Raw genomic sequence first — 18,615 nt, 5'->3', positions numbered from 1 at the left:
GGGCGCGGGCGGCGTCCGCTGCGTGAGCTCCCCGGGCCGGCCGGCGGACGCGGTTCTCGTTCGGGGACACCGCTCGGGGCGCAGCAGCCCGCACGCACTGGCCATGGCCTCCAACTTTAACGACATAGTCAAGCAGGGCTACGTGAAGCTCCGCAGCAGGAAGCTGGGGGTGAGTGGCACCCGCGTGTCTCCTTCACTGGGCGCCTTGGCGCGGCGGGCGGCGGGGATGGGTGGCACGCGCGGGGCCAGGGCCAGAGGGAGCGGCCGCCCCCTTGTTGCTCGGCCGGGGATGAAGGCGCCGCATCTGCCTGGGGGCTCCACGGCCAGGGATGGGGACGCCGCACCTGCTTGGGGGCTTCGGGGCCAGGAACGGAGGCGCCGCGCTTGCCTCGGGGTTCCGGGGCCGGGCGGGGGACGCCGCACCTGCGTTGGGGCTCTGGAGCCGGGTGGGGTCGCCGCGTGCGCCGCCTGCTCTGGACCCGGACCGGAAAGTCCAGTGGACGAAGGGAACTGTCAGTGCCAGAGATGAATGTGTCTGGGGGATTTACAGACAAGCCATCTACGTACGGGAAAGTGGGCGCCTGCCGGTGGAGACTCGGCGGCGGGAGCGTGCAGCCGCTCACGGGGATGTCTTTAGAATCACCATTTTCTGCTTCCCGTTTCCCCAGCCCATTTGGAAATTCCCGTTTGCTGCCCTCCCCGCGCCGCGCGTCCTCGCCGGCAGTGTCGAGCAGGTTCCCTGCTTCCAGAGCCTTGCTGGCTAGCCGGCTTCTCGCCTTGAGTATGCCCCCAGACGTGCGTGCGTGCGCCCGTGTGCACGCAGGTATGTACAGGCAGGTGTGCACGCCGACGTGGAGAATGCGCCGCGGCAAAGTTTATGGGGCTCTTCACCTAGTTTCTTCTTGAGAGCTGCTCGGCCTGACTTGGGAGAGAGGAAGTGTAGACCCGGGGGTTCCACACTTGCTTAGTGATCAGACCAGTAGGTAAGAGGGGCCCGCTGAGGGTCCCCGAGGACCTGGGTGCGGGCCGGAAGGGGGAACGGGAGCCCCCGGAGCACGCGAGCTAAGGTGGGCAGCAGAAACCCACCGGGCAGTCGGGTCTATAAGCGGGAAGAGAAATGCGATCCGGGGAGAAAGTGCCCGTTTTCGAGATTCCCAGGCTGTCACTACATGTCACTGTTCTAATAGTTCCCAGTTATGTGAAGCTCCGGAATCCTGGGGCAAAGTAGCCCCTTGCATCCGCTGCTGAAAGGATGGACACCCTCACTTGGAGAGGGGAGGGAAGGGAGGAGGAATATCGTAATTTTTTCATGAAGTAAAAACAGCTGTATCGTTAAAGAACTGAAAAGGTGCGGCAGGGTCCTCCAAAAGTAGGAAGGTCCCCATGCCCCTAGAAGTTGCTTTGTCGGTGTTGTGATTCCTGGAGGCAGGTGTAGCGGGGGAGGAAGAAAGGAAACCGGCCGACTTGGCTTTTGGAGCTGCTTCAGCTCCCTTTCGCATTGACGGTGCAGGCTGAGCCCCAAAGACTCAAGGGACCCATTCTTGAACTTTGACAATCTTTAGGATCCTGGGAGTCTTTAAGAGCCGGGAGGACGAAGCTGGGTGACAACACAGCCACCAGCCTGGAGCCCCTGTGCGCCCCTGTGCGTCTCCTCAGGACAAGAGGGTGCAGGCGCTGGGCTCAGACCCTGAGCCACGCTTCAGAGGCTTTGCTTGGGGAGAAGAAAGCGCCTCGTTCTTTTCCAGGGAGAGAAGGAACAACCACGTGCAAAACTGCGTTTGTCTAGACGCTGATTACTTCCCTGGGCCCCTGGGATGAAGTGCACAAATTTGTCACCTGAACAGCTGTCAGCCAAGGAAGTGGGTGCCTGCGGCACCAGAACCCCAGGCTAGAATCATCTTCACGACTGACCTTTGACGCCCTTTGCTCTGGTCAGTGTGCTTGCTCATCTTTCTTGCCCTCTGGCTTCTTGAAATCCCAGTTGCGTCTGACACCTCAGACGATCATAAGCTAATGTATGATTTGAGCCCCCGGGGAGATGTGTGTGTGCTTCCAGACACAGTATACCTGAAAATGACACCAAGACATACAACCATGAGAACTGCCCTCCTGCGTGCTTGGCTGTGGGAGCTCATTGGATTACTCCCCCATCCGAGCTTTCTAGGATTTCATAAAATAAAAACTGAATGTGGAAACTGATTACAAGACAGGAACCAATGAAAGAGCATTGAGTGCCTCCTGGGTAACTGTGGCATTGACTGCCTTTGAAATGTCATTTTAGAACACCATTTCTGCCTACTGTATGTGCAAATGTATGTTTACACTTTCAATGAGTCTTTTTCTGTTTTCATTGTTTAGAGCTATACCTTTTTAAAGGACAGCTTTCATATAAATGACAGAAGCATGTTTATATGCAGATTGACTGCTTTTATCTTCCATTTCTACTTGAAAATGTAAAATTCCAAGTGTGTTCCTTGAAACAGGTTTACTTTGCTTTAATTGTAAATCAAAATATTAAATTCACCTTGACTGTTTTGGAGAATATAATTCATTCAAAATACATTAGAGACTTTTCTGTTTAGAATATTCTAATACTCAGAATGGTGAATTCACATGGCAAAACTTCACACTAATTGTTCTGTAAAGCTTAAGAAGTTAAGTGGATCCCTTAAGATAGTAAAGGTATAAGCAAACACTACTTTTTGTAACCATGTATGCCTTTAAAAAAAAAGGTATGCTCCAAACTCATAGAAGATTTATGTAAACAGAAATATTTTATTTTTATACTTGATGCATGTCCTTAAACTTGTGGACTCAAAACTATGAACTTTTCCAAATAAAATGTTACTTTTGATTCCAAGGACATGTAAGGATTCTTTAGGGTTTATGTCCAAAACTAAAAATAATTCTAAATATGCATAGCTATTTGATTTATTATGGACAGAACTTATGCTTGCAAGAATTGAGTTTTGCAGTGTGCTAAGGTGAAAAGAGGCCTGGGTATCAGGCTGATTGCATCAGGGATAATTATGAAATGAAAACATAATTTATGCTGAAATATTCTAATGTACCTTTTCTGCTTCACAAATCAGTGCTTAGTATAGTGCTGTACCAGGGCATTACAGCATTTATTGCCCTCCAGGCACTGGGGCAACCCCTTGCAGGGATGCTTCCGAGTTAAACGATTTGAAAGGGCTTTTGCCACATGTTTTATGAGAGGATCTAGTACAGCTTGTTGAGTGTAGTCCATACGTCAACCGTTTAGGAAAGTTAAAGAAGTCATTCTGATTCAAGGTGACCCTATAGGACAGTATAGAACTGCCCCTTAGGGTTTCCGAGGCTGTAATCTTTACGGAAGCTGACTGCCACCTTTCTCTGGCAGAGCGGCTGGTGGTTCAGACCACCAACCTTTTGGTTACCAGCCTAGCACTTAACCATTGAGACACCAAGGCTCCTTAAAGAACCGTTTAGTAAGTGTTAAAGAAATTTTGAATGTCATCTTTGAAATTTGTCTTGACTCAGTGATCAGCTTTTCTTCCATTTAGGAAAATAATTTTGAGGAACAAATGGAATCGTTTTCATGAATTTTACACCTGTTCTTTAAAAATATGCTTACTAAATCATTAAAAGTATAATGACAACTCTTACAAAGACTTGTTTCTTTAAATGCTGTGTTATTTTTTTCACTATATCACTATTTCTGTGAACATATTGTTTTCCTTTTGCAAAATTTAAAATAGACTGGTTCTACTTACAGTAGTCCAGTTCCTCTCGTCATCTTATCTGTTGTATGACAGGTATTATAATTCACAAGGTACCATGGATGCTAGTTTTTTAAAGAAAGGGAGACTTAGAAACACTTAAAAATAAAGCAAAACAAAAGCATATTGATCACCATTGTTTATCTCTTAGCCTGCTTTCCTATTTTCTTCTGGCTTCTTATTGGTTAAATCTAGTCATCAGGGCATGTATTGCAAATAGCCAGCTTGTCCTGGTTCAGTCAAACTAAGGATTCAGTCACTGAAACCATTAATGGCCTAATACATTGCTTATTGACTCTATAAATGTAGCAAAAGTGAAGGCAAAGATGACATCATCATCATTATCATCACAGTCACAATCATCAGTATCATTGTATGAACTCCAGACTGACTTTAAGTGCTCAGCTGCTGAACGAAAGGTTGGCAATTCGAACCCACACCGTGGCTCAGCAGGAAAAAGACCTGGTGAACTGCTCCTGTACAGATTACAGCCTAGAAAACCCTATGGGGCAGTTCTACTCTGTCACATGGGGTCGCTATGAGTTGAAAATCAACACAACAGCACCCAACAACAACAACGATTTGAATAAATACTAGACACAGCCGTCACGTCATTGTTTCAGGAAGTCAATTAAAATACATTAATATGAATATTCAAGAGCACAGAAAAGTATTTTACACAGGTTTTCTTAATATTACTCAGATTCAGGATGAGGTTTTGGTAGGTGTGGGTGTCAGAAGAGTGCCTTATAACGGTGGTTGTTGTTGGGTGCTGTCAAGGAGCTTCCAACTCATAGCGACCCTATGTACAACGGATAGATACACTGCTTGGTCCTGTGCCATCCTCATAATCGTTGCCAAGTTTGAGTCCATCGTTGCAGCCACTGTGCAGTTTATCTCGTTGAGGGTCTTCCTCTTTTTCGCTGACCCTCTACTAAGCATGATGTCCTTCTCCAGGGACTGATCCCTGCTGATAATATGTGAGAGGAAGTCTTGCCATTCTTGCTTCTAAGGAGCATTCTCCTGTCCTTCCGAGACAGATTTGTTGGTTCTTCTGGCAGACTATGGTATATTCAATGTTCTTTGCCAACATTATAATTCAAAGGCAACTGTTCTTCTTAGGTCTTCCTTATTCATTGTCCAGCATATGAGGTTATTGAAAACAGCATGGCTTGGGTCAAGTGCACCTTAGTCCTTAAAGTGACGTCTTTGCTTTTTAACACTTTAAAAAGGTGTTTTGCAGCAGATTTTGTCTTTTGATTTCTTGACTGCTGCTTCCATGGGTGTTGATTGTGGATTTAAATAAAATGAAATCCTCGACAACTTCAGTCTTTTCTCCATTTATCATGATGTTGCTTATTGGTCCAGTTGTGAGGATTTTTGTTTTCTTTATGTTGAGGTGTAATCCATACTGAAGGCTGTAGTCTTTGATCTCCATCAGTAAGTGCTTTAAGTCCTTTTCACTTTCAGCAAGCAAGGTTGTGTCTTCTGCATATCACAGGTTGTTGATGAGTCTTCCTCCAATCCTGATGCCCTATTCTTCTTCAGACACTCCAGCTTCTCTGATTATTTGCTCAGCATACAGATGGAATAAGTATGGTGAAAGGATACAACCCTGATGCACACCTTTCCTGACTTTAAACCACCTGATATCCCCTTGTTCTGTTCAAATGACTGCCTCTTGATGTATGTACAGGTTCCTCATGGGCACAATTAAGTGTTCTTGAATTCCCATTCTTTGAAATGTTATCCATAATTTGTTACGATCCACACAGTCAGATGCCTTTGCATAGTCAGTAAGTAGAACACAGGTAAACATCTTTCTAGTATTTCTCTATTTTCAGTTAGGATCCATCTGACATCAGCAACGATATCCCTGGTTCCACATCTTCCGAATCCGGCTTGAATTTCTGGCAGTTCTCTGTCAGTGTGCTGTTGGAACCACTTTTGAATGATCCTCAGTATAATTTTACTTGAGTGTGATATTAATGATATTGTTTGATAATTTCCGCATTCAGCTGGATCACGTTTCTTGGGAATAGGCATAAATATGGATCTCTTCCTGTTGCTTGGCCAGGTAGCTATCTTCCTAATTTCTTGGCATTTACAAGTGAGCACTTCCACTACACAATAGGATGAAGTATCTCTCTCTATATATATATATAGATATAGGTATGTATGCACACATTTATTCCTTTATTTACACATTCAACAAATGATCATGGAGTGCCTACTGTTAACTATTAACAATAGAACCCAAAAACCAAGCGCATTACCGTTTAGTCGATTCCAACTCATAGTGATGACCCTATAAGACAGACTAGAACTGCCCCATAGGGTTTCCAAGGAGCAGCTGGTGAATTTGAACTGCTAACCTTTTGGTTAGCAGTATTAACAATAAGTAAGTCCAAAATCACTTCTCCTCATAGTATGTTGGTCCAGAATTAGCCACTAGGCCCTAACTTTGCTGCAATGGAAATGGGAAAATGTGGAGAAATACAGCGAGTATTTGATGAGCACTGACTTTATAAGTTAAATGATCTTTCAGGATTTTCTCATTTGCAGATCCTCCATTTGTTTTACCAACTGATTGTGGATTCATCTACTGCTTGTCCCCTTTTCCCTTCCCTGGTTAAAACCTCAAGACACCTCCATTTCTGACTGGATTATTGAACTCTTTTCTGAGCTTTCCTGTCCTGTTAAAAGCAGCTTTCCTATGATGAAAAATAGAAGAGTAGATGTTTGTTAGAGATGTTTACAAAAGTGTACCCCTTATAGAAGCTCAATCATTAATAGGAATTTGTGTGCAGGCTTGTATATTTTTTGTGCATGAGAGCCTTTAAAAATTTCTCTGGTCTCCTGAATCACTAGAAACTATTTTGTGAATAGAGATGATATCTTGCATGGTATGCATTACCAATTTTTCAAGAATTAAATATAATAAATATATTTAAGAACAAATGTATAAGTAACTTAATAATTTTTATCATCCAAAAGACATACTAAGAATTTTCAAGACCTTTATTTCAGATGTGAATTCCTAGTTGGTGGGCTTGAGATGCACAAGTAATATTGGGTGTATTTAAGTCTTTAGTCATTCTACAATATTGTATGTCATGGGCAGTGCTGTCTGAAATGGATTGATAGTATCCATGTTTTTTTGTCATTTACCTCCTTCCCATTAAATATGGATGGAGAATATAATAAAATGAGATTATTTTATCTTTCTAATTATTTTTATTTTGGCTTTTTATTCATGGTCACTCTTATGTATATGCTTAAGACTATCTATACATATACCACCTATTTCTATACCTGTATCTATGTCTATAAATTTTACAGGGTCATAGAATCTTAGAGTAGGAAAAGGTCTTATATACCTTCTGTTTTATCCCTATATATTACATTATTTACAGTTGTATATTTGTGTGTTTGACGTGTCAGGTATGCTTAGAAACTAATATCTACTTACTAAGGATTGTTTTTTAGTAAGGATTGTTTTTCTTTTTTTATTCCTATGTGTAGATGTGGGCCTGCCTGATGTTCTTAAAGGAAAAAACAAAGAAAACAAAAATAAGCCTCCCTGTGAAAATGAAGCTTAGACATTTTGCTGGATTTTGATATTAAATGATTATGCCTGTGTAATACCTGGGGGAAGCTGTTAAATCAGGGATGAGGTATAAGGGTTCACATCTCAATTTTTTTCGTGATAGATTTACAGATGATTGTTGGGAAAGTGAAGCTTAAAAGATGGCATTCCTTTTCTCAGATAACAAAGATTATACCCAGTACTTAGAGAAATCATTCATAAGTGACTAAACAACTGAAATTAATACGTTTTGAACAGGGAAGTCATCCAGTGATCAAACATCTTTGTAACGTCAACATCCCCAGTTTCCATAAATGTCTTTCAAGAGAGCATGGTAATGGTTGATATTTTTGATCAGTATAAAATAGCATAAAGAAAATGGTTTAATCTGAAGCCTGCGTATTTGACATTGGTGTCAGCCTTTTCAGGTAGTTTTGATAGTAATGCATTGCTGTGTTTGGATCATAATAAGTTGAGTAGGACAATTAAATATTTGTATGGTTGAACTGTTCCTATTTATATCAAATTAAAATTTTTTACACCATAATGTGTGTGTATGAAAAATCTTCTATATTCTTTGTAAAAGATTTCAGTTCCTTTTTTGTCTTTTATTTAGTTGACTTGATTTCATTCTTTTATGTAAAAATAACTTATATTTTACATTACATGATGAAACTTTTATAAGATAAAAATAAGCAATACAAATAAAAGTTACCTATATTCCCACCACCTATAGAAGAACTCTAGATTTCATACATTTTGAAGTAGTAGTTTTACTGAGAAAGTAATTTCTATCAAACAAGGCAAACTAATTGAAAAGGAATATAGTATAATTTCTTTAGACTTGGTGTCTTAGGCTGGGTTCTCTAGAGAAGCAAAACCAGTGAAGTGTGTGTGTGTATATATGTGTAAGTGTATATATGTATATATATAAAGAGAGAGATTTATATTAAGAATTTGTATCAAGGAAGTGGCTTACGCAGTTATAGAGGCTAGAAAGTCCCAAGTCTGTGGGTCAGGCTGGGGGCTTCTCCTGACTCATGCAGCTGAGGGGCTGGTGAACCCAAAATCAACAGGTCAGACAATAGGCCTCTGGCTTACAGGCTGTGGAGGCCAACAAATCCCAAGATCATCAGGTAAGCTGACAGGTTGCTGGCTCACAGACTGCAGAGGCTGATGAATCCCAAGATTGGCAGGTAAGCTGCTGGCTTAAATCTCAAATTTTTTTCTTTAAAATCCGGAGAACGAGAAGTTAGATGAACAGGAGCCAACTGCAGGATCCAGAGTGAGCAGAAGCCCGCCAGCCTCACCAGAAAGTCCACCTATTGGATGCAGGCTACACCCGCAAGGAAACTCGCTTTCAGCTGATTGGCTACTTACAGCACATCCCGTCATGGAGATGATCACATGATTACACTATTGCCAGACTACATCATAACTGCCAAACCATTGAGAATCACTGCCCAGCCAAGTTGACAACCTTAATGATCACACTTGATTTTATAGTTTTTGCATCACTTTAGTCACAGCATGTTTTGTCCTTCAAGCTTTATAGTGACTTTGGCTAGAGGGCTAATGCATTCTAGGCAGAGAACATTTTCATTAACTTCCTGTGTAAATCCCCATTAGTTTTAAGATTATTCTGAGTAATTTATTTTTGTATTATTACACTAATCCTCAGTGAGAATATTGAACCTGCCAGTGGATGGAATAAGATATGATATTTTGTTATTAGCAGAGAGTAGAAACTCATTTAATAAAGAAAACTATTCTTTTCATGTTGTTGAAGTCATTGCTGGTGGTGGTTGCAATTTATGAACATGTACAAAGTATTTCCCTGCTATTTTACTGGAGTTGCAAAAGGCTTAGCTAATTTTGTTTTTTTTTTTTGGCTTAACAATAAAAATTACTGGGAGCAACACACATTGAAGTTTAGTTAAATTTTAGACTTCTTAATAGTAACATAATCATACTGCATTTTATGTGTACCATGCATTTACAGCTTAGAGAAAATGTCACACATATTAAATATTTCTCCCAGCGTGTTTGTGAAAGCATATTTAATTTTTACCCCCATTTACACTTCAAGAAACTAAAAATCAAAGGAAATAAAATGAATCAGCTGGAGTTAGAGAGCCACAGGTTGTGTGTGTGTGTGAACGTGCACACTAAATCTAGGTTTTATAACTTCATGTTCACCGTTGCAAGTACAACATGATTATGTGTACTGTTCAAAGTATTTTTTTTCTCTTTAATAATGTGGTATAAAGCTAATCTTATCATTCACTTTCTCAACTCTATTTGAATTACTGATAAAAGTGCTATTTGGTGAATGAAATTATGCCAACAATAGGAGAATAGCAACAATATATAGCTATTCCTCCAGACCACTATTAGTGGACACAATTTCATTTTCATTGATGCCATTCTGCAACCAATTCATTTCTCTGTCTCTCTTTAATTTTAACTATAAGCTGCCAAATTTATGCATGAGTATGAAATTTACTTTCCTTTGTATGTAAAACATGACAGCTGTTTAAAGCCTGGAAGACTACTCACCACACATGCTGTTATTTCCTGATGCTTTGCTTAGTTCTCTGCACTATTTAGCCCTCTTAAAAAATTCATTTTTTTGTTCTTAGTCATGAGTGAATATTGCAATCACCTGCGGAACTCGTAACGTACTGCTTGGGCTTGTCCTCCTTGAATCTGTCTGCATGGGTTTTGAGCTAGGGTCTGTTTTAAAGTTTCCCAGGTATTTCTAATGTAGAGAACCATCGCCATGCAATGTGGAGATACTAAATAACTATTGTGTAGTGCTGACTCTTGTATTGGAGTTCTTGAAATACAAAGTTAGTTATCCAATAAAACCAAACCTGTTGCGTTCGAGTCAATTCTGACTCATAGTGACCCTATAGGATAGAGTAGAACTATTCCATAGATTTTCCCAGGAATGGCTGGTGGATTTGAACTGCTGACGTTTTGCTCTTAACCACTGTGCCATAGCTCTTAACTACTGTGCCACCAGGGCTCCAGTTATCTAGTAAGTCAGTCACAATTCACTAATTTGCTTACAGTCTATAATGTGTTACAGTGTGAACAGAAAAAGAATACAGTAGAAACTCCCCATCCGTTGCCATCAAGTTGATTCCGGCTCATAGTGACCCTGTACTCCCTAGAGGAACAGAAGTCCAGTGTGATGAACATCAGTTAAACTTTCTTGATGACCCTGAATTGTGTTTTCGGTCAGGTGTCTTGATGCCTGGCTCATATTTCTACCAGCAGTATGGCTGCTCTTGAGCAGCTTCCTTCTACTGGTTTGTATATACTAATCTAAGTAATTAGACTACCATGGCTGTTTAAATGTACTTAATTTAAGACTCAGTAAGTTCTGACAGTTTACTGGAGATTCAGTGCATCAGCCTTTATTACAAAAAAATAACTCAGTCAGTTTTGCATTCTTCATAGATCTAGGCTAATAGCTATGCAACGCAGTTGTTACAATGCAACATCTCATTCCTGATATAGCTAAGAGGTTTCTTTTGTTGTTTTTTCCCTAATTTAGGAGCTCAGGCATGGATAGATAGGTGGGAAGAGAGAGTATTGAGTCCACACAGATAGTATGTGCTGCTGTGGTTTCCAGAGAAAGTGACCACCAAGCTGAAGAGCCATGAATGAAGAAGAATTTGCCCAGATTCCATGCAGAAGAAATAGCCTTCCTGAATAGTAAGATATGCCTGAGTGGGTGTGGAATGTTGAGATAAAGATTGGGACAAAGGGATTTGCAGTGTTCTAAGAACATTGGAAATCACTGTAGCTTGCCATAGCTCTTAACCACTGTGCCACCAGGGCTCAGATGTGTTTTGTAAGAGGAGTTAAATACTCAGATTCTCAAATTGGTAAGATCTCTGAGACTGTGGTCTGTGGAATGGACTATAGCAAAGTAGAATGATTGGCAAGGAGACTGACTAGGGGTGAGTTTTGATAACCTGGAAAGGCACTCAGGTGATTCTAGTAGGTAGCCAGGATTGAGAATGCCTACCAAGAAGTATTATTTCCCCTGACCCCTACTAAGAAATAAGTCTTCCACCTACTATTGTTGCATTGAGAAGTCAGCTGTCAGTCTTACTGTTGCCTTTTGAAAGTGATGTCTTTTTTTTCTTTAGCTGCTTTTAATGTTTTCTTTGTCTTTTAGCAGTTCTACTATGATAGCTATAAATGTAATTTTCGTTCTATTATTCTTTCCTGGGATTTTTGGTGCTGCTTGACTCTGTGGCTTAATATCTTCAGTTCTGAACAATTGCCCATCATTACCTCTTCAAATATCAACTCTGTTCATTCTTTCTCTTCTTCCTTCCTCATGTATCCTATCGTTTCTACTATATATGCTATAACTATATGCTGTTTTCATCTTTTTGTTTCTCCAAGCTTCAGGATGTTTATTTTTTTTCTGACATATCTTCCAGTTTACTAATTGTCTATTCAGCTTTGTATAATCTACTGTTAAAACTCCTCTTGGAGTTGTCAATTTCAGTTATTGTATTTTTGGGCCTAGATTTTTTTAAATTACTTTTTTAGCATTTACTACAAAAATAAATTCTGAATTTTGTCTTTGGTAGTCTTCAGTGCCTTCAGAGATGATTTTTGTATTTGTTCAACATCTCTAATTATTGTCAGCTGGAGGGCTTGCCTAATTTACCTTGTGCACCGTTACCAGGAGTGGAACTTTCTCAGATGGTTGAATTTTATAGTGATTTCCTGTGGGGAGCTATAGGCCATGTGGTCCTACGTACACTGAGAAACAAGGGACCTGGGCTGTAGCTCTTCCTTCACTGTGAGACCCTCTTCCTGAGGTAATTTTGACTTAGAATGTTTTCAGAGCAGGTAGCCTATCTCCATCATAGAACTAGGATTTGTGTAGTGACGTAGAAGAAAAATGTAGAGATTAGAGTGATGAACCTAACCACAACTGTTGCCAAGTAGTGGGAGGAGGAGTGTCTAGCCTACTTTTGTATAAAAATGGGGGAAACAATGAGACAAGAAGCAGTTGTGAGCCTGCTCCAGGATTTGACTGAATGTATAAGACAATAAAGTTCTGCTGTTTACAGTAGTGATCCTCAACTCTGGACAGTCATTGGACAAGATTTTTGAGGGTTTTTTTTTTTTTTAATGTTTGTTTTAGTAAATAGGAATGATAATACCCACTTCCAGAGATTCTAATTTAATTGATCTCTGGTCATCAGAGTTTTGTTTTTTTTATTTTGTTTGGCTTTAATCTCCCCCAAATGATTTATTTGTTAAACTAGAGTTTGACTCTTCCTCCAGTATTTGGAGAGTAGCCCCACATTATGAGTTTTGAGGGTAGCAAATAATGCCACCCCTTATAGAAGATGAAAAAGGCAGAGAGATTTCTTTCCTTGTCTCTTTTGCAGCTAAGGCATGAGAGAGGTTTTGCCAGTTACAACAACCTAGGACAGACTTTGCATTAGTGACAAAAGAGGAAGCCAAGTGGAAGGATCATCACAGGGGATGGCACTGTAGTAGTTTCTGTTAGATCAACTTATTGATTTAAAAGTAGAAGCAATGCAAATTATTGCACCTATTGTCCAAAGGCGGTGGCAGCAATTTCCGCACCAAGCCACTTCCATGATTTTAGGGATCATTTGTGGCTGCTTAGTCTTGAACCTGGTCCTCTAGCTCTCCAGCTCTAATATATTTTAATAAATTTGAAGTAATGCTGATTGTAATATAAGATGAGGAACCCTGGTGGCATAATGTTTAAGCACGGGGCTGTAACCGAAGTGTTGGTGGTTCAAACCAGAGCTTCGAACTGATCAGAACTGGTTGGTTCTGATTAGAACCCCTGCTGAAAATTTGCATTTCTAACAAGTTCCCAGGTGATGCTAATGCTGCTGATCAGGGACTAATTCTGAGAACCACTAGTAGAGAATAACAATGTTTACGTAAGAATCACCGGGGGATCTTGTTAAAGTGTAGATTCTGATTCAGTATATCTGGAGTGGAAATGCAAATTCTTAGCAGGAGTTTGAACTGGAACAATCTGGTTCAGAGCTCTGGTTCAGACCCACCCAGTAGCTCCATGGGAGGAAGACCTGTTGATCAGATGAGATTACAGCCTAGAAAACCCTATGGGGCAGTTCTTCTCTGTCACATGGGGTCATTATGACTCAAAATAGACTCGATGATACTTAGCAACAACAACAATATTAAGATGGCATTATTGGAGGTGCCTAAATTAAATTTCAGAAGTAATGTACTAAATTACTATAATTTTATTTGTAAAGTCATGAATATTCAGCATTTCTTCTTAAAAATAGGTAGATACTAAAACTTACGTTCTATTGTAGTCCCTCCTAGCTAGGACATTAAGAGCCTCATTAGTGAATCCTTCTGTTCACCCATGGAGAAGGGCAGATTTGCTGGAAGCATACATTCAATTTTAAAAAAGTTTGATTTAAAAGTAAGAAGAGTTCACTCAAATATACCCAACAGATTTTTGACGAAGTTGCTAAAAAAATTCAGTGGAGAAAGGGTGGGCTTTCAACAGATGGTGCTGGAACAGTGGGTCTCCATAAGCAAAATAAATGAATCTCTGCCTAAACCTGACACCTTGTAAACACAAAATAAATCACAGACTTCAATGTAAAATATAAAACTATGAAAGTTTTAGAAAAAACATAGAAGTAATCTTTGGGACCTAGGGCTAGGCAAACAGATCTTAGACTCAACACCTAAAGCATGCTCCATAAAAGGAAACATAAATTGGACATCATCAAAATTAAAAACTTTTGCTCTGTGCCAGATTCTGCTAACAGGATGGAAAGGCAAGCTGTAGACTATGGTAAAATATTTTGCAAACTATATGTCTGACAAAGGTCTCATTTCTAGAATATATTTTAAAAATGCTCGAAGCTCAATAGTAAGAAAACAATTTAACTAGAAAATGGGCAAAAGATATGAACAGACATTTCACTGAAGTTGATATGCTGAAGAAAAATAAGCATATGAACAGATGTTTGACATCATTAGCCATTAGGGAAATGCAAATTAAAACCACAATGAGATATCACCATATACCTATCAGAATGGCTAAAATAAAAAATAGTGACAATACCAAATACTGGTGAGAATGTGGAGAAACTGAATCATTCATGCATTGCTGATGGAAATGTAAAATGATTCAGGCACTCTGGAAAACAATTTTACAGTTTTGTAGACAAACTAAATACTCAACTACCATATGACAAAGCAGTTGAACTCATGGGCATGTATCCCAGAGAAACGAAAATGTATGTTCACACAAAAACCTATATATGAATGTTCATAGCAGCTTTAGGAGTCCCAGGGTGGTGCAAATGGTTGAGCGCTGGACTTCTAGGCAAAAGGTTGGCATTTCTAACCCATCCAGAGGCATTTTGGAAGACAGTCCTGGCAATCTGCTTCCAAAAGGTCACAACCTTGAAAACCCTATTGAGTGCAGTTCTGCTCTGTACACATGGTGTTGCCATGAGTTAGAATCGACCCAATGGCAACTAACAACAACAAGCAGCTTCATTCATAATGGCCGCAAATTGGAAAAAACAAGATGTCCCTCTTTGGGTGAATGGCTAAATAAATTGTGGTACAACTATACCATGCAATACTATCCGGTAATAAACAGGACCAAACTGTTGATACCAGCAGCAAAATGGATGAATCTGGAGGGAATTATGCTGAGTGAAAAAAGCCAATCCCAAAAGGTTATATACTGTGTGATTTTATGTATAGAACATTCTTGAAATAACAAAATTACAGAAATGGAGGACAGATTAGTGGTAGGCAGGGGTTATGGTTGGGAGAGAAGGTGGGATTTGTGGTGGGGGGGATGGTATGGTTATAAAATGGCCACACGAGGGATCCTTGTGGAGATGGAAATATTCTGTACCTTGATTATATCAATGCCAATATCCTGGTTGTGATATTGGACTATAATTTTGCAAGATTTTACCATTGGTGGAAACTGGGTAACGTGTACCCCAGGACCTCTATGCATTATTTCTTACAACTGATAGTGAATCCACAATTATCTCAAATTAAAAAGTTTAATTTAAAAAAATGTAAGAGGTAGTAACATAATATAGCCCCATTTTACAACTATGATAGACAATATTTTGGAGCATAAAATAAATAGTATGCCATTTAAAATTCTTTTTTTTTCTTGTTTATTTTTGTTTTATCCTTCACATCTTACACTTTATTTCTTCTTTCTATTTTTTCATTGTGCTTTGGATGAAGGTTTACAGAGCAAATTAGTTTCTTATTAAACAATTAGTACACATATTGTTTTGTGACATTGGTTGCCAGTCCCACAACATATCAACTGTCTCCCCTTCTCGACCTCGGGTTCCCCATTACCAGCTTTCCTGTCCCCTCTTGCCTTCTTATCCTTACCCCTGGACTGGTGTGCCCATTTGGTCTCGTTTTATTTTATGGGTCTGTCTGGCTGAAGGGTGAACCTCAGGAGTGACTTCATTACTGAGTTAAAAGGGTATCTGGGGGCTATACTCTCGGAGTTCCTTCAGTCTCTGTCAGACCAGTAAACCTGGTCTTTTTTTGTGCGTTAGAATTTTATTCTACATTTTTCTGCAGCTCTGTCCAGGACCCTATATTTTGATCCCTGTCAGAGCAGTTGATGGTAGCCGGGCACCATCTAGTTGTGCTGCACTTGGTCTGGTGGAGGCTATGGTACTTGTGGTCCATTAGTCCTTTGGACTGTTTTTTCCATTGTGTCTTTGGTTTTCTTCATTCTCCCTTGCTCCAGACGGGGTGGGGCCAGTGGAGTGTATCGTAGATGGTCGCTCATAAGCTTTGAAGAGCCCAGATGCTACTCACCAAAGTAGGATGTAGAACATTTTCTTTATAAACTATGTTATGCCAGTTGAGCTAGATGTCCCATGAGACCATGGTTCCCAGCCCTCAGCCCAGTAATTTGGTCCCTTAGGGAGTTTGGATATGTCTATGAAGCTTCCATGACCTTGCCGTTCTTAAGTTGTGCTGGCTTCCCCAGTATTGTGGACTGTCTTATGCTTCACCAAAGTGACCACTTATCTGTTGTTTAGTTAGTGTTGTTCCCTCCTCACCCTTCCCCTCCCTTATAACCATCAAAGATTGTTTCTTTCTGTGTGTAAACCTTTCCAAGAGTTTTTATAATAGTAGTCTCATACAGTATTTGTCCTTTTGTGATTGACTTATTTCACTAAGCATAATGTCCTCCAGATTCATCCATGTTGTGAGATGTTTTGCAGACTCATCGTTGTTCTTTATTGTTGCATAGTATTCCGTTGTGTGCATGTACCATAGTTTATCTGTTCTTCTGTTGGTGGGCACTTAGGTTGTTTCCAACTTTTTGCTATTGTGAATAATGCTGCAATGAACGTGGGTGTGCATATGTTTATTTGTGTGGCGGCTCTTATTTTTCTAGGATATATTCCTAGGAGTGGAGTAGCTGAATCATATGGTGTTTCTATTTCTGGCTTTTTAAGGAAGCACCATACCGTTTTCCAGAATGGTTGTAGCATTTTGCATTCCCACTAGCAATCTCCCTGCAGCCTCTCCAACATTTGTTATTTTCTGTTTTGTTTTGTTTTTTTTTTTGTTTGTTTTAATTTGTGCTGGTAATCAGGGTGAGATAGTATCTCATTGTAGTTTTGATTTGCAGTTCTCTAATGGCTAGTTATCGCGAGGATTTCCTCTTGTGTCTGTCAGCCACTTAAATGTTTTCTTTAGTGAAGTGTCTGTTCATATCCTTTGCCCATTTTTTAATTGGATTGTTTTTTTGTTGTAGAGGTATTGGATTTTGCTATAGATTTTAGTGATCAGACCTTTGTTGGATCAGTCATAGCCAAAAACTTTTGCCAGTATGTAGGTTCTCTTTTTACTCTTTTGGTGAAGTCTTTTGATGAGCTTAAGTGTTTAATTTTTAGAAGATCCCAGTTATCTAGCTTATCTTTCTGGTGTTTGTGTATTGTTAGTTATGGTTTGTATCCTGTTTATGCCATGCATTAGGGCCTATAGCTTTGACCCTATTTTTTATTCCATAATTTTTATAGTTTTGGGTTTTCTATTTAGGTCTTTGATTCATTTTGGATTAGTTTTTGTGTATGACGTGAGGTATGGGTCCTGTTTCATTTTTTTGCAGATGGACATCCACTTTTTCCAGCACCATTTGTTAAAAATACTGTCTTTTAATGGATTATAGGCCTTGGTTGAAGATCAGGTGACTGTAGGTGGATGGATTTATATCTGGATTCTCAATTCTGTTCCATTGGTCAGTGTGTCTGTCTTGTACCAGTACCAGGCTTTTTTGACTTCTGTAGCTGTATAGTAGTTTCTGAGGTTAAGTAGTACAAGTCTTCCTACTTTATTCTTCTTGTTCAGTAGTGCTTTACTCATCTGGGACGTCTTTCCTTTCCATATAAAATTAATGATTAGTTTTTCCATCTCTTTAAAGAAAGCTGTTGGTATTTGGATTGGGATTGCATTGTATTTGTAGATTGCTTCGGGTAAAAATGTCATTTTCACACTGTGGAGTCTCCCTGTCCATGAGCATGGTATGTTTTTCCATTTATGTAGATCTCTTTTGGTTTCTTGCAGTAGTGCTTGGTGGTTTTCTTTGTATAGGTCTTTTACATCCCTGGTTAGATTTATTCCTAAGTATTTTGTTTTTTTATAAATGCTATTGCTTTCCTGATTTCCTTTTCGTAGTTCTCTTTATTGGTGTATAGGAATCCAACTGATTTTTGTATGTTTATCTTGTGTCCTGTTACTCTGCTGAATCTTGCTATCAGTTCTAGTAGTTTTCTTGTGGAGTCTTTTGGGTTCTGTATGTATAGTATCATTTCATCTGCAAATAGGGAGAGTTTTACTTCTTCCTTACCCGTTTGGATGTCCTTTATTTCTTTTTCTTGCCTTATTGCACTAGTCAGGACTTCCAGCACAGTGTTAAATAGGACTGGTGCTAAAGGGCATCCTTGTCTTGTTCCTGTTCTCAGGGGGAGTGTTTTAAGGGTCTGTCCTTTAAGAACGATGTTAGCTGTTGGTTTTGTATAGATGCCCTTTATTATGTTGAGGAATTCCCTTTTATACTTATTTTATTGAGAGTTTTTATCCAGAATGTGTTGAACTTTATCAAATGACTTTTCTGCATCAATTGAGATGATCATGTGATTCATTTCTTTTGTTTTATTTATGTGGTGGATTATGTTG

At 39.8% G+C, this 18,615-nt stretch overlaps 1 protein-coding gene across 1 annotated transcript in view; it reads left to right on the top strand.

The window, feature by feature from the left end:
• Positions 1 to 103: 103 nt before the first annotated feature.
• The window catches only part of DOK6 (docking protein 6), a 442,414-nt gene continuing 423,902 nt past the window's right edge, over positions 104 to 18,615 (top strand). Inside the window, exon 1 of the mRNA XM_004390042.2 lies at positions 104 to 169. Within this exon, the coding sequence (XP_004390099.1) occupies positions 104 to 169 (66 nt within the window). The remainder of the gene's footprint in view (positions 170 to 18,615) is intronic.

This window comes from Trichechus manatus, unplaced genomic scaffold (assembly GCF_000243295.1).
Source record: "Trichechus manatus latirostris isolate Lorelei unplaced genomic scaffold, TriManLat1.0 scaffold00278, whole genome shotgun sequence".
Taxonomy (NCBI): domain Eukaryota; kingdom Metazoa; phylum Chordata; class Mammalia; order Sirenia; family Trichechidae; genus Trichechus; species Trichechus manatus.
The sequence above is the reverse complement of the archived record's forward strand: the minus strand, read 5'-3'. Positions and strand labels throughout refer to the sequence as shown.